At 47.2% G+C, this 20,841-nt stretch overlaps 1 protein-coding gene across 1 annotated transcript in view; it reads left to right on the top strand.

The window, feature by feature from the left end:
• Nucleotides 1-20,262, top strand: part of CLIP2 (CAP-Gly domain containing linker protein 2) — a 125,396-nt gene extending 105,134 nt beyond the window's left edge. The window contains exons 11-17 of the mRNA XM_034752210.1: nt 1,609-1,666; nt 3,166-3,249; nt 3,802-3,958; nt 4,547-4,706; nt 6,505-6,690; nt 13,661-13,723; nt 15,040-20,262. Coding sequence (XP_034608101.1) covers nt 1,609-1,666; nt 3,166-3,249; nt 3,802-3,958; nt 4,547-4,706; nt 6,505-6,690; nt 13,661-13,723; nt 15,040-15,051 — 720 coding nt within the window. The 3' untranslated portion in view covers nt 15,052-20,262. The remainder of the gene's footprint in view (nt 1-1,608; nt 1,667-3,165; nt 3,250-3,801; nt 3,959-4,546; nt 4,707-6,504; nt 6,691-13,660; nt 13,724-15,039) is intronic.
• The last annotated feature ends 579 nt before the right edge of the window (nt 20,263-20,841 follow it).

Here is a 20,841-nt window from a genome sequence, read left to right as displayed (position 1 = left end):
TCCTCAGAACCTGCTCCTACTTCTGTGAAGTCAGTGACCACAATCCACTCACTGTGCGAAGCCAATGGAACTTAAAAGTGCTTAAAGTTAAGCAGTGCTCAGATGCATTGCTGTATCGAGACCGTGGCTATAACTAATCAGTGCAATAGTCCCTTAAGGCCAGGAGTCTAGTGATGGTAGTTAAGTAGTAAGAGGACAATAGCGTGCATACACTAAAATGGCCCCTAGACAGGTAGAATGTGGCATCCCCTGAGGAAAGAGGAAAAAAGCCAAGTGACTGGATTCCACTCCACAGTGGCTAATGCTTAGGGGGAGTAAGCCATAGGTGTGATTGGAGCAAAACCAGTAACATCGCGCCAAGCTGGCCGAGTGCACAGACACCTGCAGCTCATCTTTGAGCCTTTTGACTGTTGTTGTTGCCCTTCATACGGGAGTCGAGCTGTGTTTGGTTTGATGCCACTTATGTTCTCCTAGAGCTGCTGTCGTTTTAAAACAGTCTCCGCTCCCTTGCTACGGGTTGCAACAAGATTTGTCATGATGAATGCCTGTGGTGTTAATATCAGAGCCATTAGCACTTCTGTACCATGCTGTTCTTTTATAAACGTGGCCTCCACACATCCCCCTGTATAAGTGAAAGGTCCTAGGCGGGTCTACATTGCTCCAAGGTAAGTGAGTTTGTTAGTTGGACTAAAATTTCCATTTGATAAAAATAAGTCTGAAATTAACAGTGAAGAAGGAAAAGCACTGAGACTGCAGTTCGGAAAAGCACTTGAGCATGTGCTGCAGTATTACCCGGAATTGGAGCATGTGTTGAGTCATGGTAAATCACAGTATGTATTCTGATGCCAGCTTAGAGAGAAACCAAAAGGCAAGACACACAGAAGGAGTTCAAAAGACTCCTCGGGCCAGCCTTTACTTCAGGGACTTGCAATTTTGGGGTATCCAACTTCACATCCCTTGAAGGAGCCTGCTTTTCAGAAGGTGCTGAGAACCTGTTCTCTGATAGTCCCAGTTCTTTAAGGTGTCTCAAGCTGAGGCCTCAAAAACTGATGTACCCAAAATCCCTAGTCACTGATGAAAATGCTGAAAACGACTTCTTATCAGAGATGGTCCAAACCAAAACTCCAGATCGCCCCTCCTATCCCTGAGCTTTGGGGTGTTTGACACCTGGATCCAGAGTTTTCAGGTTGAACCCATTCCTAATGATCCCTTTTTGCATACCCTGAACTCCAACATTGTTGCATGAAAGTGGAAACTGGGCCCTGCTTTGATCAATTGTGGAATTTGGGCCTTCCATTAAGATAATGCCAGCTGTACCCACTTCAGTGCTCAGCTGTCCAAGTGCCTGTTTTAAAATCACCTCTTTGATTTCCCTCTGAGAAGGATATAAATCTGATTGGCAAAATATGAAGACCAAAGGACATTGGTGCCAGTTGTGTTCCTTATTGTGCCTGCTAGAGTTTTAAATTCACTGACTTTGCTTTGATTCTATGGGAGAATGATGGGAAAGAGTTAGTGGGCATTTTGTGTGTGTGTGTGTGTGTATATGTGTGTATATATATATATATATATATATATGTGTGTGTGTATATTTTACATTTATTTCAGATGATTGAAACTAACGATATTTCAGAAGAGAAGATCAAGATGAAGCAGGCAATGGAAGGTAATGAATTTCACTGTCCGAGTGATTGACACGCTGTGTCTTTCACTCTTCTGCTCTAGCTAGGAAGAGCTAGGTGAAGTGGGCTTGGGAAGTTCACGTCATCTCTGTGCTTTTGTGTAGGTTGCACTGGTTGTCTGGCTTTTTCACCTGTGTGGCTGGCATGCCTGCCTGAGCAAATACAGTGGAGGACTCGTATTCCAAAATCTTCCCTCCACACCTACAATATGGGCCCGAACCTCGGCTGGTGAAAATGGGCATTGATCCATTGACTTCAGTAGAGTTGCACTGATTTTACAGCAGCTGCATCTGGTCCATAGAGTAAAAATCACTCCCATCAGAGCGTGGCTAACAGGAATGACGAGGTGCATGTTGCAACTGGCTAGAAGAATTTGGAGTTGCTATAAATCAGATACGAGCCTGAAATGAAACCCCAGCTCTAGACACACTTAAACTTTGGATAAGATTTGATTCAGAGCTGAGTTTCACAGCGGTTTCCATCTCTGTAATGGACCAAACATAGCTCTGGATCTGAACAACTCCAGAGTCTGGAAGAATTTTGTCCTGGATCCATGCTTTGTGGCTCTGGCCCATCTCTGCTGTGTGGATGTCATCCCTGTTTGAACTTGCATGGGTTTGAATTTCACCCCGTATAAATGCCAATTAGTTCATGGAGCGTCTTTCGTGCACCTTTGGATTCAGGCTAAAATACTTTCATGCCCTGTTCCCTCCTGCCCACACACACAAGCTATCATTCTGCCCTCTCTCTCTCTTCCCCCTCCCCACACCCTTTCTTTTCTGTGCCCTGCAAATGCCGTGTGGGTGTGTATTTTATACCAGGTCAGATACTTGACTGATAGTTAAATCACTAGGATAGGACTCAAGCACTAGGTTTGGTCCCTTTACTGTGTCCAACAGCAAACTGATCTTAAGATGGTCACTGAGTCCATGTATATTTGGCTTCTCTGAGTCTAAGCACTGGACAAAACATGGATAAGGTGGATTAAAAAGCTGTCTCAGACTCCGGATGTTGCAGCACTTCAAATCTAAGGCTTTGATCTGATTGTGTAAATGTGCTGACTCTACGCAACTTCTGTCTTTTTGCTTTTTTCATCATCCTTGCCTTCCAGGGGAGTGGGTAACAAACGGAATTGCGAGGAGGGCTCCTTTCTGTTTGCTTTTTCATAATATTTCGTTCTTTCTTTCTTCGCTTGTTTAAGCCCATCCTCTGATACTGCTTCCTAGCTGCGTGTCTCCACTCCACTTAAGGTCAAATGGGGATGAGATGCTGTGAGACACAAACCAGCTGGTGCCTCCCATCTCTGCCTCTCTCGAGATGGTGGACACTTGTATGTGCACCTAGTCGTCTGTCTCTAGTGTGGGCCGTGGAATCCTAAATGACTCCATACCACCGTTGGCCTTTACTGCGTGATCAGGCAAAGCAGTTGCCAAGGATGTAACCTCTCTCTCTCTCTCTCTCTCTCCTTTCCATTCACCTAAAGAACTGCAAGATAAGCTGAGTAAAAGAGATAAAGAGGTGTCATCCCTCGCCTCCCAGACTGAAACTCTAAGGGCCCAAGTAAGTGGTAAGTTTCCCTAATCCAGTGCTGGTGGGAACTAGATAGTTTCATTGTGGTCTTTTTGTACCTCCTCCATTATAAGAAGAACTTAGGGTTTATACATTAAAGCAACCTAGTAACGTGTGTGCATAAAACATGCAGTTGTCCGTGTATAAGAGGATTGTGCTTAGCAAATGTTTGTTCTTGATGCAGCGGGCCCAATTCTACCCCAGAAAAATGCAAGTACATCCCATTGAAGTTATTTGTATCCTGTAGGGAGAGAATCTGGCCCAATAATCTTAACAAATTGTGAATTCAAAAGGGATGTAGAAATAAATGCAGCTGGGTTTATAATTTCTGGAATCTCTGCTTATACAGGGCTGCATCCTGAGTGCTGCCGAGCATTTGCAACTCTCATGGACTCCGGTGGCAGCTGCAGATAACTAACTAGGCATAACTAACTAGGGGAAGCCACATGTTGCGAGGAATGGAAATGAAATTGAGAAATGAAGTCATCCAAAAAAGGAACGTAGGTAGGGACTGGTAGACTTTTTTCCTCCCCTTTTATTCTTCCCTTAGCATTGGAAAATAAATGCAAAGCTGGAGAGAAGAAGGGAGATTCTCTGTTGAAGGAAAAGAAGCGGTTGGAAGCTGAACTGGAGACCGTGTCCAGGAAAACACATGATGCTTCAGGCCAGCTGGTCCTGATTAGCCAGGAGCTACTCAAAAAGGAAAGGTTGGTCTTTGAGAAACAAACTTAAGAAGGACCCAGGCATTTGTAAGACACGCTCTGAATTTGGCCCTATTCAGAGCATCGCTATTTAACGTACAAAAAAAATCTGAGTTGAATGATTGAAACCCAGATTTCAGCTTTCCCATCATTAGGGTGTTGGGTGCTGGATTAGTGCAGCAATGGCTGAATTATCCAGAGCGCTCAGCTCCTACCACTATCCCAGGTTTTCAAGACACAGCTCAGTTCCCAATGAGGCACGGAAATTAGTGGCCAAAAAAAAAAAAAATCAACATATTTTGAAATTCTGTCCTACTGGTGGAATCCAGCTGCAAAGGTGAGCTGAGTCCTGAGATGAATTTTCCCAACGTTTGAGGGGGGTTTGGACGCAAGTTTTGCGGTTTGGCCCCTTTTCTCAGACCACACCCTGTTAGATGTCCTCTTTCAAAGCTGAGAGAAGTTGCAACATCGGACACACGCGCGCGCACACGCACGTGCGCACACACACGCACACACACACACGTGCTGGGCTGTGCCCAAAAGACAACCGAATAAACGTTCCCCTTTGTGAGGTTCTCCCCATCCCTCCCTCAGGAGCCTGAATGAGCTGCGAGCTTTGCTGCTGGAAGCAAACCGTCACTCGCCCGGGCCAGAGCGGGACCTGAGCCGAGAGGTGCACAAAGCAGAGTGGAGGCTGAAAGAGCAGAAACTCAAAGACGACATCAAAGGCCTGAGAGAAAAGCTGATAGTGCTGGTGAGAGCAAGGCGCACCCATCCTTGCTGGTTGGCACAGGTGTCTGGGAGGGCTTCACCTAGCTCCTGGTCTTTGGGGGGTGAATGTTTGTGGTGGAACAGACAAAGGTGGGAAGGACTTTTCGCAGCCTGGGGATTCTTTTGGAATCATTGAATTTGCCATAATTTTGTGAATTTTGCTGTCATTCAGCAAATTACACTGCGGCTTCCTTTGGTGTCTTGTGTATGTGAACCCAATCAAAGAAGTGCTGGTTGTCCACAACACCCAGTGGGTGTGATTCTGGGAGCTGCGGTACGCCCTCATCTGCAAGGGCAGGGCATGCAGAAAACCATTAGAACCTCAACGTTCCAAACTGCCTGGTGGTTTTTCAAGTGCATTCATTTTTGCGTGCCCAGTTTAAGACACCCCAAATAGGTCTAAACTTCAGGGGCCGAGCATTTGGAATTCTCTGAAAATCAGGCCCCTGTGAGGTGTCTCAGATTGGGCACCCAACAATGGAGACATTGGAAATGATTAATCACTTTTGAACTTTTATCCAGATCGAGGCCTGGTTGCTAATGGAAAGTGCTGTCTGCTGATAGCAAATCCTTGCAAAATTTCCGTCATTTTATTGTGAAACATCAAAATACAGATTATGACAATACGGAGCCTATGACCTTCCTTCCCAGCCACATTGCTTTGTTCATAGTACGTTGTGTCTTTGACAGAGGAACCGTCTCACAGTGTGTGTGTCAGCTGGGGCATAGTTTAGCATGCACCTAGTTAGAGTAATCCTAAATGATCTCAGTCCTTCATCAACATTTGCATTCCCCTTTATTTTAGAGATGTGCCGTACAGCTGTACTTACAGAGAGCTATACGTTTATATTCAAGGCAGGAGCCTCATTTTATCTGGATTGCCAACCCCAGATGTAAAAATAAAAAAATTGTGAATCAAGCCCTGGAAAGTCATGATTTTATTAAAAAATATATATTTTTAATTTGCCTTTTTTTCTGAGCCTTTAGGATGCACCTGGATCTTCTTTTTTCCCCATCTTTTCTCTGCAACTGTGATGGCTAGAAACTGACTTTTTTTTTAATGAAAGTTAAGATTCTTGTGTAATCACATGCCTCCAGAAGCGGGGGCTTTAAGAAAAACGCCAAATACCATGAGACTCATAATAAAATTGTGAGAATTCTCTTATTTGAATGATGCAAAATGCCATGCACACTTATAGTGCTGTATAAATAATATAATCTGCATAAGTAAGGCCTCACATACCTACACTTATTTTCAAGGGATTGTTTAAAAAAAATCTTGGCAATACTTCTTTCCCATCTCAACCAATAGCTGGAGTCATTTTGTTTTCTATATTCATTGCGAGGCGTCAGATTTCCTAAAATAAAATAGTAAGAGAAGACTAGGAAGAAAATACAAAGTTGCTCGTTTCCCCCTGTTGTTTATTCCGTGATAAGGGGATAGAGGAAGATCCCAGTGGACAAGAAGAGCTAATGTGACTTAATGATTTTTTTCAGATCTAGATTTGCCTCTGTGTGATTCCTATAGACTGCAGCAACCTCTAGAGGTGGAGACTTAAGTAATTGACTGATCTGAGCTAGCAACAAATCTGAGTAGCTCATTGTTGCATTTAATACTTGGTTCTCTCCAAACTTGCAGTCTCCTCTGATCTGTTATTGAAATCAGAGTTTGGCACTAGTCACCCTCAAATGTAGTCTGTCCCTAGTTTCTATGTTTTTACCAGAGTCTAACCTGCTCCCCTGCCTTTTTTTTTTTTTTTTTTAAACCTTTAAATGTCAAGGATAAAGAGAAATCGGTAACAGATCAAAGGCGATACTCCCTGATTGACCCTTCGTCAGAGTCTGAGGTTCTCCGGCTGCAGCACCGACTGGTCAGCACGGAGGACGTCCTGCGGAATGCACTGGAGCAGGGTCAGCAAATGGAGAAACTCATGGAGGCCATGAGAAGTTCTTCGGAGAAAACACAGGTAGTGCACTCCCCCCACCGGAGCAGCGAGTTACCCGATCGCTCGCGCCACGGCAGCGACGTGCCCAGAGCAACGCTATGATAGGGCCCCACACCACCAAGGAAAACAAACTGGCGGTGTAGGTCGTGATAGCCCTCTTCCCTCTGATGGAACAAAGCATCATGGGTGCAGTGTTTGCTACAGATTCTGTCTTTCAGATGAGATCTAAAACCAACTGTATGACTGTGTGTGGATCATTATAGATCCTCCGGCACTCTTCACAAGAACCGGGTATTAGTTCCGATATCCTGCGCCAAATTCCAGTGTGGGTAATTACAGTCGACCTATTTAAATGGTAACGTCACGTGTATCTCTTCATTTCATATGTGTATAGCGTTGATTTCCTTTCTTACCCTGTAAATACGGTGCTGCTGGATGGTTTTTAGACATCTACTCGGCTTCACACCAGAGTTGGCCGCATTCATGCGCATAGAAAGGGAATGTGGGTGGGTACCTCTACACTTCAGGCTGGAAGGGGTAATTTCCAGCTTGCGTAGACATATCCGTGCTAGCTCCAATTGAGCTAGCGCACTAAAAATAGCAGCGTAGCCATGGTGACATAAGCAGCAGGAGGGCTAGTGGCCTGAGTGTGTACCTATGGTCTCAGATGGCTGGACCCTCCTGCTGCATGCGTTGATGTGGCTACGCTTATATTGTTAGCACTCTAGGTCAGGGGTTCTCAAACTTTTGTACTGGTGACCCCTTTCACAGACCAAGTCTCTGAGTGCGACCCCCATTATAAATGAAAAACACGTTTAAATATATTTAACACCATTATAAATGCTGGAGGCAAAGCGGGGTTTGGGGTGGAGGCTGACAGCTCGCGACCCCTCCATGTAATAACCTCGTGACCCCCTGAGGGATCCCGACCCCCAGTTTGAGAACCCCTGCTCTAGGTCAATCAGAGCAAGCGTAGGTATGTCTCCTCAAGGTGGGAATTACACCTCCAAAGTGGAGCCAGGCCCTGTGTATCTGTGTCTAGATGGGAATTACCACTGGGAACAGCCTAATAAATGTTTTCTTTCTAGCAGTGACCCTGGCTGGGTTTTCACTTGGCCTAACGGAGAGAGAGAGAGAGAGAGACTTTTTCTCTTGGTTTATATTAATGCACTGTTCCTGGCTTATAGGCTAAGATTATTTTTCATTGTTTATCTCCTTTAAAATGATACATAAAAAGTGAAAAATACATTTTATGTCATCCCTCTTCTTTGTTCTTGTCAGAATTCACTTTCCCTGCCGCCCACCAACACATACTTCTTCAGTTTCCAAGTCCTTCAATAGAGATCCACCTGGGAAAGGTTTTTCCATCTCTCTTACCAGTTCCCTCAGAACTCTTGGACTGTACCTGACTAGGGGGTTGGTCAGATGCCAAACGGGTCCGTCTCTCAAACACCTGCTACAGAATCCTTCTGATTTCCTCCAGTACTTCCTTTGCCTCCCCTGGGCAATTTAGAACTGCTTCCAGCATCTCTCCTGCATCCTCTGCTGTGAAAGTGGAGGTTGAGAGTTGATGTAATTTATCTTGGCATGCTCAACCTTTTCTGTCATTTACCCTTAGTGTATCTGAGATTGTTCCTGGGAGCTGCTTCTGTGGAAAGGCCCTGTTATTTACATTAAGCGCTTTCATTCTCTATCTTTTGCTTTTCGGACAACATTTTCTCTGAACTCGAGTCTACAATCAGTTTACATCTCTTAGAGAGCTGGTGTTTTTACACCTTACACGTGATTGAATGTTTCCTCATCTACCTTGTCCTAAAAATGTTCATCTCTTACAGCAAGTGCATGCTGCTAATAATGCACATTCAGAAGGATATTAATACTGCATGATATGACCAAACCATTACGCACAGAGGCTAGGGCTGTGGTTATTTTTTCCTCTGCCATGCTGTGCTGTTACAGGTCCAGGTACTTTATGGCAGGCCATCTGGACCAATGGCTATCCTGCTTCTCTCCCCAAGTGCAGAACGCCACAAAGTCTGCTGCAGGGCGGGGGAGGGATAGTTCATTTATTATCTGTATTGCAGTAACACTTAGTGATCCAATCAGAGACCCGGGCTCCATTGTGCTCAGTGCTGTACAAACACACAATAAAAGGATGGCGCCTGCCCTGAAGACGAGACAAGTCTAAGACGAGAATGCCTGGTTTGGCCTAGATGATTCCTCTGCACACAGAAGAGTGGGGAAAGCAGCCACCTGTCTTGTGTGAGATAGAGCTGTGTATTTTTCATTCCGTACCACACACCACAGCTGTAGCTTTGTTGTAGTCCAAGCCATAATGCAATCCTGCCAGTGTCTCCAGAGTTATTTTAGCTTCTGTTGTAATCACCATGTCTTAAACTAAAATGTGTCATAATGGCTACAATACCCAGTAGTATGGTGGGTATTGTCCCCCCTTGGAAGGAATGCTAAACCCCGTCGGTGCTGAGAGATCTTCCCTTTCACTTTTCCTTCTCCACAAATGGTATTTATTTTTATTTTTCCCGAAAGGATGAAATATCTCTGCAATTCCTGCCTGTTGGCACAGGGAAATCTTTCTCTTTCTTTTTCATAGAATATTTTTTTACATGATTTTTTACTTTGCTCCATGTTATTTATTTGTATTACAATAGCACTCGGAGGCCCCCTTAGTGTGCCAGCTACTGTGTACACACACACAGAAAGAGTCACAGCCAGTATTGTGTACACACACACAAAGAGTCACAGCCAATACTGTACACACACACACACACAGGAGTCCCTGACCCCCAGAACTAACCAGCTAAATAGACAGGACAAAGGGTGACAGAAAGCAAATATCATCCCCAATTTATAGATGATAACTGAGGCACAAAGAGACTAAGGGCCAGATTTTTAAAGGTATTTAAAAATACCTGTGCTCAGCATTGCAATCTCTAACTGATTTAGGAGCCTAAATCTCTTTTTCAAAAGGGATGAAGGCACTTGGGGGGCAAAATCCCATTGACACAGATGGTAGTTAGATTCCTTAGTGCCTAAATCCCTTTTGAAAATGAGATTTAAGCTCCTAAATCAAATGTTGCAACACTGCGTGCAGCAACGCCTAAACACATTTAAAAACCTGGGCCTAAATGGCTCGTTCAGGGTCACACAGAGAGTGTGCAGTGGGGTCAGGACTGAACCCCCATCTCCTGAGTGTCAGTGCAGTGCCTGAACTGCAGACCAGTCTTTCTCTCTGACAGGAGAGGGACGTCCAGGGGAACTTGCTTAAACAAGGATTTAAGGATAAGGCCAAGGACTTTGACCCCTTAAATGGAGGCCAGTGGGCACAATGGGATGGACTGAAACAATCTTGGACTCTGGTTGTGCTTGATTAGATACTGAGTTTCAGTGTAAGTCCACTCCACTCTGCTCTCTCCCTGACCTGCAGAAACAATCATCCCTAAGACTCCAGTAGACTTTTCTGGGGGATCAAGCTTGCCACTGTTTCCCTTTGCATAGGTGCCGACTTTCCCTGGCGCCGGTGGGTGCTCGCGCCCCCCCACCCTTGGCCCCGCCCCGACTCGACCCTTTCCCCGCCCCATTCCAACCCCTTTCCCAAATCCCCGGCCCCCACCTCCTCCCCTGATCGTGCCGCATCCCCCCTTCTCCCCCCTCCCTCCCAGCACTTGCCGCGCAAAACAGCTGTTTTGCGGCACAAGTGCTGGGAGCTAGGGCGAAAAAGCAGGCACGCAGTGCGCTCAGGGGAGGAGACTGAGGCGGAGGTAAGCTGGGGTGGGGGGGCGGGGCAGGGAGCTGCCGGTGGGTGCAGAGCACCCACCAATTTTTCCCCAGTGGTGCTCCAGCACTGGGATGATACCAGCACTGGAGCACCCACGAAGTCGGCGTCTATGTCCCCTTGTCTCTCAGCTGCACTGCCTTCACTTTGCAACACTCTAAAGAAGGAAATTGCTCATTACCACAAGGTGCTGCTGCTTTCCCTTTGCAGGCTTATCAGCCGACACGCTCTGGATTCCCTTGATGTGCATGGCTGGCCTCGCTATGAGACCAGGAGCTGTGGTGTAATAGCACTGTCTCCATCTCGTTGTCAAGGAACTGGCACTTTACTGTTGCTGTGACCATGACTACGGCTAGGTATTAGCCTGTAATAAAACAAAAAACTCCACGTCCTGCATGTCTTTGGAGACCCTGATCTCATAGCTTTCCAGGAAATGACAAGGATTTGGCACTCAAGCTTCTTCTCAAAGAATTTGTAATAATTGCTCGGGGAGATTGTATTTAGTTTCTAGCAAATTACATTCCAGTTATTCATTCCCAGTGACCTTGTACTCGGCGAAGTTCAAGTCTAATTTGTAGTGTTGGATGTGGCTGCCACTCAAGGCACAGGCTGTGTGTCTTCTGCAGGGACTGGGGAATTTACTGTATTGCAGAAAATTGGAGGGCCCTGCAAATGCCGGGATGAAGCAACCTGGGACGTTACTCCAGCGTGATTGATTGTCATGCAAGAAGCAATACCAAGTGCAGTTAGGAATGAACACTGGGCAAATAGATTCCTTTTAAAGTCTCAACCTGAATTTCTAGGATCTAAACTTCCAAAACTCAGCCTGGCCTTTCTCTTCTCTCTAGCTATGTCTGCCTGTACTAGCTTAGTAGCCCTGAGCCACTACTGGTTGTAGCAAGACGGGAAGCCGTAGTGTAGACAGAGCTCAAGGGTAAAGGCAATGATAGTGCCCAGAAAGATAATGGAGCAAATAATAAAGCAATCAATTTGCAAACATCTAGAAGATAGTAAGGTGATAAGTAACAGTCAGGATGGATTTGTCAAGAACAAATCGTGTCAAACCAACCTGATAGCTTTCTTTGTCAGGGTAACAAGTGGATGGGGGGAAGCGGTAGGATGTGGTGTATCTTGACATTAGTAAAGCTTTTGATATTGTCTCGCATGATCTTCTCATAAACAAAGTAGGGGAAACTTAGACGGAGCTACTATAAGGTGGGTGCATAACTGGTTGGAAAACCATTCCAGAGAGTAGTTATCAGTGGTTCACAGTCATGCTGGAAGGGCATAACGAGTGGGGTCCTGCAGGGATCAGTTCTGGGTCTGGTTCTGTTCAATATCTTCATCAATGATTTAGATAATGGCATAGAGAGTACCCTTATAAAGTTTGCGGATGATACCAAGCTGGGAGGGGTTGCAAGTGCCTTGGAGGATAGGATTATACTTCAAAATGATCTGGATAAACTGGAGAAATGGTCTGAAGTAAATAGGATGAAATTCAATAAGGACAAATGCAAAGTACTCCATTTAGGCAGGAACAATCAGTTGCACACATACAATATGGGAAATGGCTGCCTAGGAAGGAGTACTGCAGAAAGGGATCTGGGGTTATAGTGGATCACAAGCTAAATATGAGTCAACAGCGTAACACTGTTGCAAAAAAAGCGAACATCATTCTGGGATGTGTTAGCACAGTGGTTCTCAAACTTTTGTACTGGTGACCCCTTTCACATACCAAGCCTCTGAGTGCGACACCCGTTATAAATGAAAAACACTTTTGAAAATATATTTAACACCATTATAAATGCTGGAGGCAAAGCAGGGTTTGGGATGGAGGCTGACAGCTCGCGACCCCCCATGTAATAACCTCGTGACCCCTGAGGAGTCCCGACTCCCAGTTTGAGAACCCCTGTATTAGCAGGAGTGTTGTAAGCAAGCCATGAGAAGTAATTCTTCTGCTCTACTCTGCGCTGATTAGGCCTCAACTGGAGTATTGTGTCCAGTTCTGGGTGCCACATTTCAGGAAAGATGTGGACAAATTGGAGAAAGTCCAGAGAAGAGCAACAAAAATGATTAAAGGTCTAGAAAACGTGCCTTATGAGGGAAGATTGAAAAAACTGGGTTTGTTTAGTCGGGAAAAGAGATGATTGAGAGGGGACATAAGTTTTCAAGTGCATAAAAGATTGTTACAAGGAGGAGGGAGAAAAATTGTTCTTCTTAACCTCTGGGAATAGGACAAGAAGCAATGGGCTTAAACTGCAGCAAGGGCAGTTTAGGTTGGACATTAGGAAAAGCTTCCTAACTGTCAGGGTGGTTAAGCACTGGAATAAGTTGCCTAGGGAGGTTGTGGAATCTCCATCATTGGGGATTTTTAAGAGCAGGTTAGCGAAACACCTGTCAGGAATGGTCTAGATAATACTAGTCCTGCCTTGAGTGCAGGGGACTGGACTAGATGACCTCTCCAGGTCCCTTCCAGTCCTATGATTCTATGATAGTTAAAACTCCAGTCTCCACTATAACATCCACCCATGCTGCCATCAGCAATGCATGGGTGGTGGCTTCACAGCTGTCAATCGTGTCAGTGCTGAAGGGACTCTGAATGAAAGCTGGCATGTCGCAGTCATACACTTCAGGCTGCTCCCAGCCCTCGTCTCATGCTGGTTATATTGTAGTTGCAAAGGATAAGGACACTGTTCTCACTGCTAGAGAGCCCCGGTCAACATTTAACTTGGTTGTGTTTTTAAAGGTAGGAACAAAAGCCTATTCTGCCTGGCTGACTCATCTCTAGAGATGTCCGGCACTAAGTGGTGAACCCGCACTGTTTCTGTCATGCCTGGTATCCCAGAGAACTCCAGTCACTTTGCAGATTAGCAAATCCAACAGCATGAGGCAACGCTACCCAGGAGTTGAGCGCAAAGAATGGGACCTTGCCCAGTTGAAACTACAGGGGGAAATTCCATTGCTAGGAAGAATGCAATTCCCCCACCCCCTTGGGGAATTGGTCAGGATGCAGAGGTTAAGAATTCCTTGCCAAGAGCACCATGGGATCTTTACATTCTAATTTCCCAGCACGCAGCAGTTAATATCGGATCTGTATGAAGGGGAGTGAGTTGTCACCTCAAATGTCAAAGCTTCTGGGGAGTTTGATGCTTTTTATCAGTGCCCATCTTCAACCGAGTCTCATCTGTTCTGTTACAGACTGTTGGAAACTCGGGATCTGCTAATGGGATCCATCAACAGGATAAATCCCACAAGCAGGAGGTAGGTTATACAATACTGAGCTATTTGAATAAAAAAATGCCCAGGCAGGACTTCTTCCGTGGGGTCTCCGCTGTGCCAGAGGCACATCTCACACTGAGCTCATCCCCTGGAGCGTGGCTCTGACCATGACGTGAACAATGGGCTTTGCATAGCTCTCCTTCCCGAGTGCACTAGAACCAATTCCCTGGAGCAGCTGCACCCACAGCTGGGACTGGCCTGAAACTGAAAGTACAGATTTCAGCTGTTGCTGGAGGCTTTGAAAACCTCTGGGTCCTAGAGCTTCCAGTTTAAAAAAGAAAAGAAAAACCATGCAAAGAAATTAGTAATGTGCACACTGTGATGCCTTGGACTATTGACCTGGTGAAGCTAAGAAGTTCCATATACATCTTCCATATTGGACAGTTCTCCCAGATCAGCACTCGTATGTCTCTCTTCCCGTGTCAGCACAAGTTAGAACCTTCCTTAGTTCATCAGATCTCTGTGTATTTCACAGTATAGACCATTCCGGGGGAGGCTTACTTTTATGCTGTCTCAGGTTCTCAGAGCCTAGGGAGAAGGTCCATGGTCTCAGAATTTTTGTCTCCTCCAGTAGCATGGGTCAGATTGATTAAGTACCTGGCACCTTGCAGCAGCATGGCCATTTCCCCATGGTTGCAGATTGTCCTTGTCTGCAGAAAAATGACCATCCTCCCCTCTTCTAATGCCTTCTTCTGAAGCATTAGGGATGGCCAGGACTGGAGATGGGACATTGGACAGGAAGGGCCAGAGCTCTGAGATGGCACCGAGCGTTTTCTCTCTCAGATGCTTGACTGGCTGGTTCTTGCTCACACGCTCAGGGTCTAGGCATTCGTGATGTGGTGGGGGTCTGAAAGGAATTTCCCCCCAGGTCAGATTGGCAGTGACCCTGGGGGGGAGGTCAGTTTCGCCATCCTCTGCGGTGTGTGGGTACAGGTCACTTGCCAGGGTCATCTGGGTTTTTCTTGCTTAAGCATTTCCCTGTCTTTGCAGTGGCCTTGTGCCTTGGTGCACCTCGGTCCCCACTGTTCTCTGCCGGTGACACATAATGGTCAAGTCTCCTGTGGACTGTAATACTTTGGTCTAATTTCAATTGTTGGGTTTAGTGTGCAGGTGCTGGGTGGTGTTGGTGGCCTGTGATGGTGGACAGGAGGTTAGACTAGATGATCTGGGGGTCCCTTAATTGAAGTTTGCTGGCTTCCTTGGATAAATAGCCAGCGGGTCTGGTAACCTAGATCTACCTTGATCACATATTCATTGCCAAGGCCTCTGTTTTCCTAACACAGTCTCATTTCTTCCAGGAGAAGCACTGATAGAGAAGAAGAGCTGGAGAGGACCATTTCATGCCAGTATCTCCTTCTGCGCCCCAACAGGAAAAGGATGCACCTCCTAAAGACTAGCAACAGTATTTTGACTTTAAAAGCAGGACTGTTTATAATGTACTAACTGACCTAAGTAGGACAATCCCTTGGTTTGTATTTTCTAAGACGAGCAGCATTCCAGAAAGAGCGGTATGGCAACCTACCTGTGTAAAGATCCTTTTGTTTTGCTTTCTTATCCGTATCGGTTTTGACTGTGGAATTTGTATCGGCCGAGTGAACAATCTCTATTCATCCCACCTGAACAATGTGGTCTGGTTGAGAGCTGATGGCTGAAACGTCATCGGTGATTCCTAGAACCCTAGAGGAAATGCAAAGGGGTTTGCTTGGGGCATTAGAAAATTCCTAAGTGTGCTCCCAAAGGCTGCACTCTTCACGCCAGGTAATCCCTGACCCTCTCCCCCACCCACCCACCCACCCACCTAGTATGAAGAACTTCAGAAATGAGTCAAACCTAGTAGGCTGGCTGTGCTCAAGCCAGTCAGCATGGATTGTAGAAGAAGAACTGCTGGGACAGTCCTCCCCCTCCCCTGCATAGAAGACCTCTCAGCTGTAGCCCTCGGAGACTCCACTTAGTACTGTATGATAGCACAGGTGGTACCTCATCTGATTTCAGGTGATATAATTTATTTCAGCTGTTTGTGAGTCAGTGTTTACTCTGAGTTGATGAAGAGGAGGGAGCCTCTGGTGGGGGTGAGTACAGGTCTCCTTAGCCTCTCTCCTCTGAGAGATCTCTTAGCAGGACCGGCTGTGCTGGGGCCCAGAGCCAGGGCCCATGGGGGTGTTGTGGCATGTGGTGGCACTGTAGGCCCGTACACAGCAAAGCTTTGGAGGCAGCTGGCTAGAACCTTTGTGTGCCTGTTTGTGAGGGTCTGAGTAGAAAACCCACACACGGGATGTAGTCGCATGGGACAGAGGCTGCTAGGCTCTGGTTCCCTCTCCACTGCTATCCACAGAATGGTACTCACTAGGTGGAAGAGTTGGGCCAGCCTTGCAGTAGGCTGCTTTGGGGTTGCCCCTACCATTTTCAGTACAATATCCGACGGGAGAGGGTAACATGTTGCTGGGAGCATTTGTGCAAGAGTGCCTTATACCAGGGACTGAGGAGGATAGTGAAACAAAGGCCGTCTAGAGCAGGAGAGCTCCAGCTGTAACCAGAGCAGTTTTCTGTTCTTTCCTCTATTTGCTGGGCACCTCAGACTCCCCCTACTTGCTGAAAGTGGGAGTTCGGGGTGCAGGTTTGGGCCCCAAAACGACACTGAAGGGCACATTTGTAAAGCAGGAGCTCCATGCCATGTGCACAGAAATCCAGGCACAACTGAGCACCCAGATGTGCACAAAGAACTGTTGCCGTTGTGGGTGCAGAGAGCCAGTTGGCCACCTCTGTATCCATCTGCAATAACTATCCATGCAGGAGGAGGAACCCCATTGCCTGTGTGTATTTGCACATGGACCGGTCCCTATGCCAAGGGCTGTATTCTAGTCTCAGTCTTTGCACTAAACTCCCATTGGGCTGAATGGGATGATACTTGGGTGGAGTGAGGGTGGAATATGGTCCTAAGTGTCTGAGACAAACCCCTGGCTCTGAAAAGGAGCATTCGCCTTTCGATACCCTGGGACCAGAGGGAGCAGCAGCAGATTCTTAGGCTCCATTCAACCCCCTGATGGGGATGGGGCAGTTTCCCAAGGGGGGATCAGTACCTGGAATGGGGGGCAGGGCTTGGAGTGACGCATTGCAGCACCAGGGAAACAATGGCACCATCAATGGCAATCCCCTGGTTCTGGGGGAGAAGCGGCTCGTCATGGAAACAAACGACTGTTCTTGATGCTGTTTGATCCTTCCCCCCGCCCTCCTCTGAGGGAATTTAATTGCAGAATCCCTTTTCGGAGGTACACAAATCAAATTGTTTCCTATTTCTCTGGAAATGCAGCATTTTGGCCATATTTACCAAACGACGTTAGGGTGTGAACAGCTCCGTCTCTTCTCTGGAGCCTCTCTGAAATGCCTAGATCAAGTCCACCTCTCTGCTCTGCTCTCCGCTGCACATCCTGGGCTAGAACTCCCGTGGACATGGACAAGAGCTCCCAGCGTGGCAGGACACGGCATAGGTGTGAAGCAGAACCGTTGCACATGAGCTGGGAATCTGGCCCTTCGTTTTCCTGTCTGATTTTTCTTCAGCCACTTTGGCTACTCTGAAATTCTCCAGCCGCACGGAGTCTGGGGCAGCCCGAGGCAAACTGGGAAAGAGCTTTGCCCCATCCCTCCAAGTCTCCTGCACTCGGGAAGCCACCAGACCTCTTGCCGGGCAGTGAAATAGAGCTAGGCCCTTTTCACCTGGTGGGGATGGTGGAGACCAGCTCTGTTTCAATGGTTGAGATAAGGAGGTGGGTTCAGGAAAGTGAGGCATGTTGGGAGAAGAAGCCTAAATTTGGCTAATGAGTTGAGGGTTAACGGGAGTTCGGGTGGGACAGGTCCTGCGGTGTGGAACCACCCCCCTCTACCTGCATAGAAGAATAAAGCACTAATCATTGCCTCAGGCTTGGATTTTCAAAGAGCCTAAGGACCCAAAAGCTCCTTGTCTATCAATGGGACTTGTCACCTGACTCCCCTAGTCTCCTTTGAAAAGCCCAGCACAAGTGTGTCAAATGTAATAACCAAGCAAAACTCAGGATCAGCAGGAGGTGTCGTTTTGATCATTTTGGGGGCGGTATTTTCAAAAGTGTCCAGCATTGGCTGCCTGACTCTGCTCCTGCTGAAATTAATGGTCAAATGCCCACTGACTGTCAATGGGAGCATGCGGGGCAATGCCACGGGCTCTGGAAAACGCCTTCCAGGGCTTAGGGAAGGCAGCACCCATGTGAGTGCACAGGAGTTCCTGGGACTTACCAAGTGGGAAGGGGGGGGTTCGATTTTGTAATCAATCTATATTTATTTTCTGTCTAGTTTGCAAGTGACAAGCCCCCGTTATTTAAAGAGGATTAAATGGCAACTTTCTGCGTCGCTTTGCAACCCTCCTGCTTCCCCGGGTTCAAACAGGAGCTGCCCACTGGGAGGTGTGCTCTATGGGCTGGGCTGAATGGGGCAAAGCTCTGAAGCGAGTGGCACTGCCCTGAAACCAGAGGAGAATTTGACCTATCAAGATGTATCAGGCCAGTGCACCTGAGTCCATTTGGTGACAGGGAGAAGGTAGAAGAGAGCCTGCTTGGTAAGCTGGCTTTGACTGTCTTCTCAGGATCTAATGCTCTCTAGGATATAACTGAGGGGAGAGTAGCCTTCCAGGGATAGGCCTGGATGGCCTTACGACAGCAATGGGCCGCACTGAATCACACGCTGTCAGGGCTCTGAGTTTGCCCTTTTGGAAAGAGATCTCTGCACAGAGAGCACCAGCGTGGGGCGAACCCGTTCTGGGACACACCAGTGCAGCCCCAGGCTCTGCCCCTGTGCACCCCGCCATGTAGGCTCAGCGCCCCATTTCCAGCTCGCCCTGCGGGCGGGAGAGTTACAGCCGAAACAGATGCCCCTGCTCAGGAGAGCCCAGCCAGGAGCTGCATGGCTCAGGAATGCAGATCACACAGGGTGCATTTCCTCCCTGTGCGGCGGGGCCAGCACGAGGCCTGTGTCCTGCAGAAGTGAAACAGGCACCAGAGACAGCGGTGAGGGATTTCCCGAGTGCACACAGCTCATGCTGGCCCTCTGCTCAGGTGCCAGCTGCACCCATAGATTTTAGGAGACCAAATTAGAACGAAACACAGAAAGTGACAAGTCAGAGGGTCCCCTTCCACCACATTTATTTCTAAGCTTCTCGCGACTTTTGCCCAGTACAGTGGCACATAAAGTACTCTGCAACATTCTGTGTAACTGGCATCCTCGGTATTTTTTTTGGGGGGGGGGGAAGTGGAGGGGGGGGTCATCAAAGGGACGGTATGCAGCCAACTCCCATTGGCAGTCTGTAGGAGTTGGGTGCCTAGCTCCCATTTGAAAATCTCCTGTCAGCGTTAATCCCAGGGATCTTGTTCAGAGCTTCAAATCTGAAGTAAGATAGGGGGCTGCATTCTCCTCCGTGACCCCCACGGTTGTCTCCATTGCATGTTCCATGCTGATGTCACACCCAGGGCTGTGTGCAGAATATGCCTCAGGGATCAACAACTGCAGTGTGGGTGAGAGAGGAGAATTTTTCCTCTCCAGTCAAGGGGTCTTGCGTGAGAGCTAGTGACCTGGAAAAACAGTGCTGAGCTGTCTGCTCCACCCATGCGCCCTTCCCATTCAAAGAGCAATTAAGGGCCTGCACAGTGGTTGAATCCGTAGGAATTATGAGTCCACGTTGTTGAAAATTGGACTTTCTATCCATTGTATTAGTTCAGTGGCTGGAAGAGTTTTTTGTTTTGTTTTCCCACTGAAGGCTGAGAAATCATCTGAAGAATAAAGTCTCCAGGCCAGCCGGAGAGGCTCTTGAAGCTCCAGATTAGCAACCTTTTCCCCTCATCCTAGCTAAAGAGAAATCTTACAAGCATTTGGATGGCAGTACTGGCTTTATCCTTTTCAGAGTTCAGAAAAGTGAAGCGGACACACAGTCCCATGCTAACACCCTTACCCAGTCATGGGTCCGAAATTTATAGTCAAGACATAGCAGCTACTGCCCCATCCCCTCCTCTGGTCAGTTCCTTTGACTTTCAGTGGATATGCATGATGGTTTCATGAAAACAAACAAAAAGATGCAAATGAAACCTTCACAAGATTCCAATACCCCATTGTTACAGCAGCTTTTAGCAGTTCACCACTATCTTGTAGGGAATTATTAATCCACTAAAATCTATAGGCCTCCATGTAAGTTACCAGAATAAAGGCGATAGTAGATGTATAAATGGATGATAACATTTTACCCGTACAGTATGTATTACAATTTTGTAGCTTAGTCATTTTTTTGGCTATCGAATTTTGTGAGGTTAAGATAAAAAAAAATGGTTTGACTGCTAATGTTTATTTTATTTGATTCTTTTCCCTCCCCTTCCTATGTACAAATGCTGTACAAATCTGAGTCCATTGAGTGTAACTACAACCGATGTGTATTAATGTACCACAGACCGCAATAGTGGCTTGCTAAAGTGTGGTGAGCTCATACTAAAACAATAAAACTTGTGGCTGAAGTCAGGCACGCCCGCCTCTTCCATCCCAGAGCGCGCAGGCCTGGGTGGTGCACGCCCGCTGGCGAACTGGCGGTCGGAATGTGAAAAGGATTCTTCCCAACTGAACAGACAAACGTCGGGGAAGAGGTCACGCACAGGGAACGGGGGGCTTTGCGATCACAGGGCACCTTGGACCGAATTCAGGCCTGGTGTGAGTGATCTGTGTATCCTTCTATGGGGCTGGATATTGCTAGACTTTATCGGATGGGCTGCGTGCCCCCGCTTCTGCTCCCATTGACATCAATAGCAAAGCTCCCCCTGGCTTCAATGGGAGCAGAAGTGAGTCCTGTGTCAGACCAACAGACATCAGCTTGGCCATTGCCAGATCTGGATTGTCAAGAAGAGGCGTGATCTGGTGATCTCAGTCCAGTTTCCGGTGTTGCAGACCCCCAGCTGGCCCCAGCCTCTAGCTGGCAGTCTCAGCCGAGAAGCTGAAGGCTGAACTCTGCTCTGCTTCTTAGAGGTCGGGGTTCGAACGCAGTGTGTGTGGAGGTGCTTGTGCAGTTGCTGTCTTGCTCTGTGCACTGAGGCCTTTGGTTA

This window comes from Trachemys scripta, chromosome 18, assembly GCF_013100865.1.
Source record: "Trachemys scripta elegans isolate TJP31775 chromosome 18, CAS_Tse_1.0, whole genome shotgun sequence".
Taxonomy (NCBI): Eukaryota; Metazoa; Chordata; order Testudines; family Emydidae; genus Trachemys; species Trachemys scripta.
This window is presented reverse-complemented; position numbering and strand designations above follow the sequence as displayed.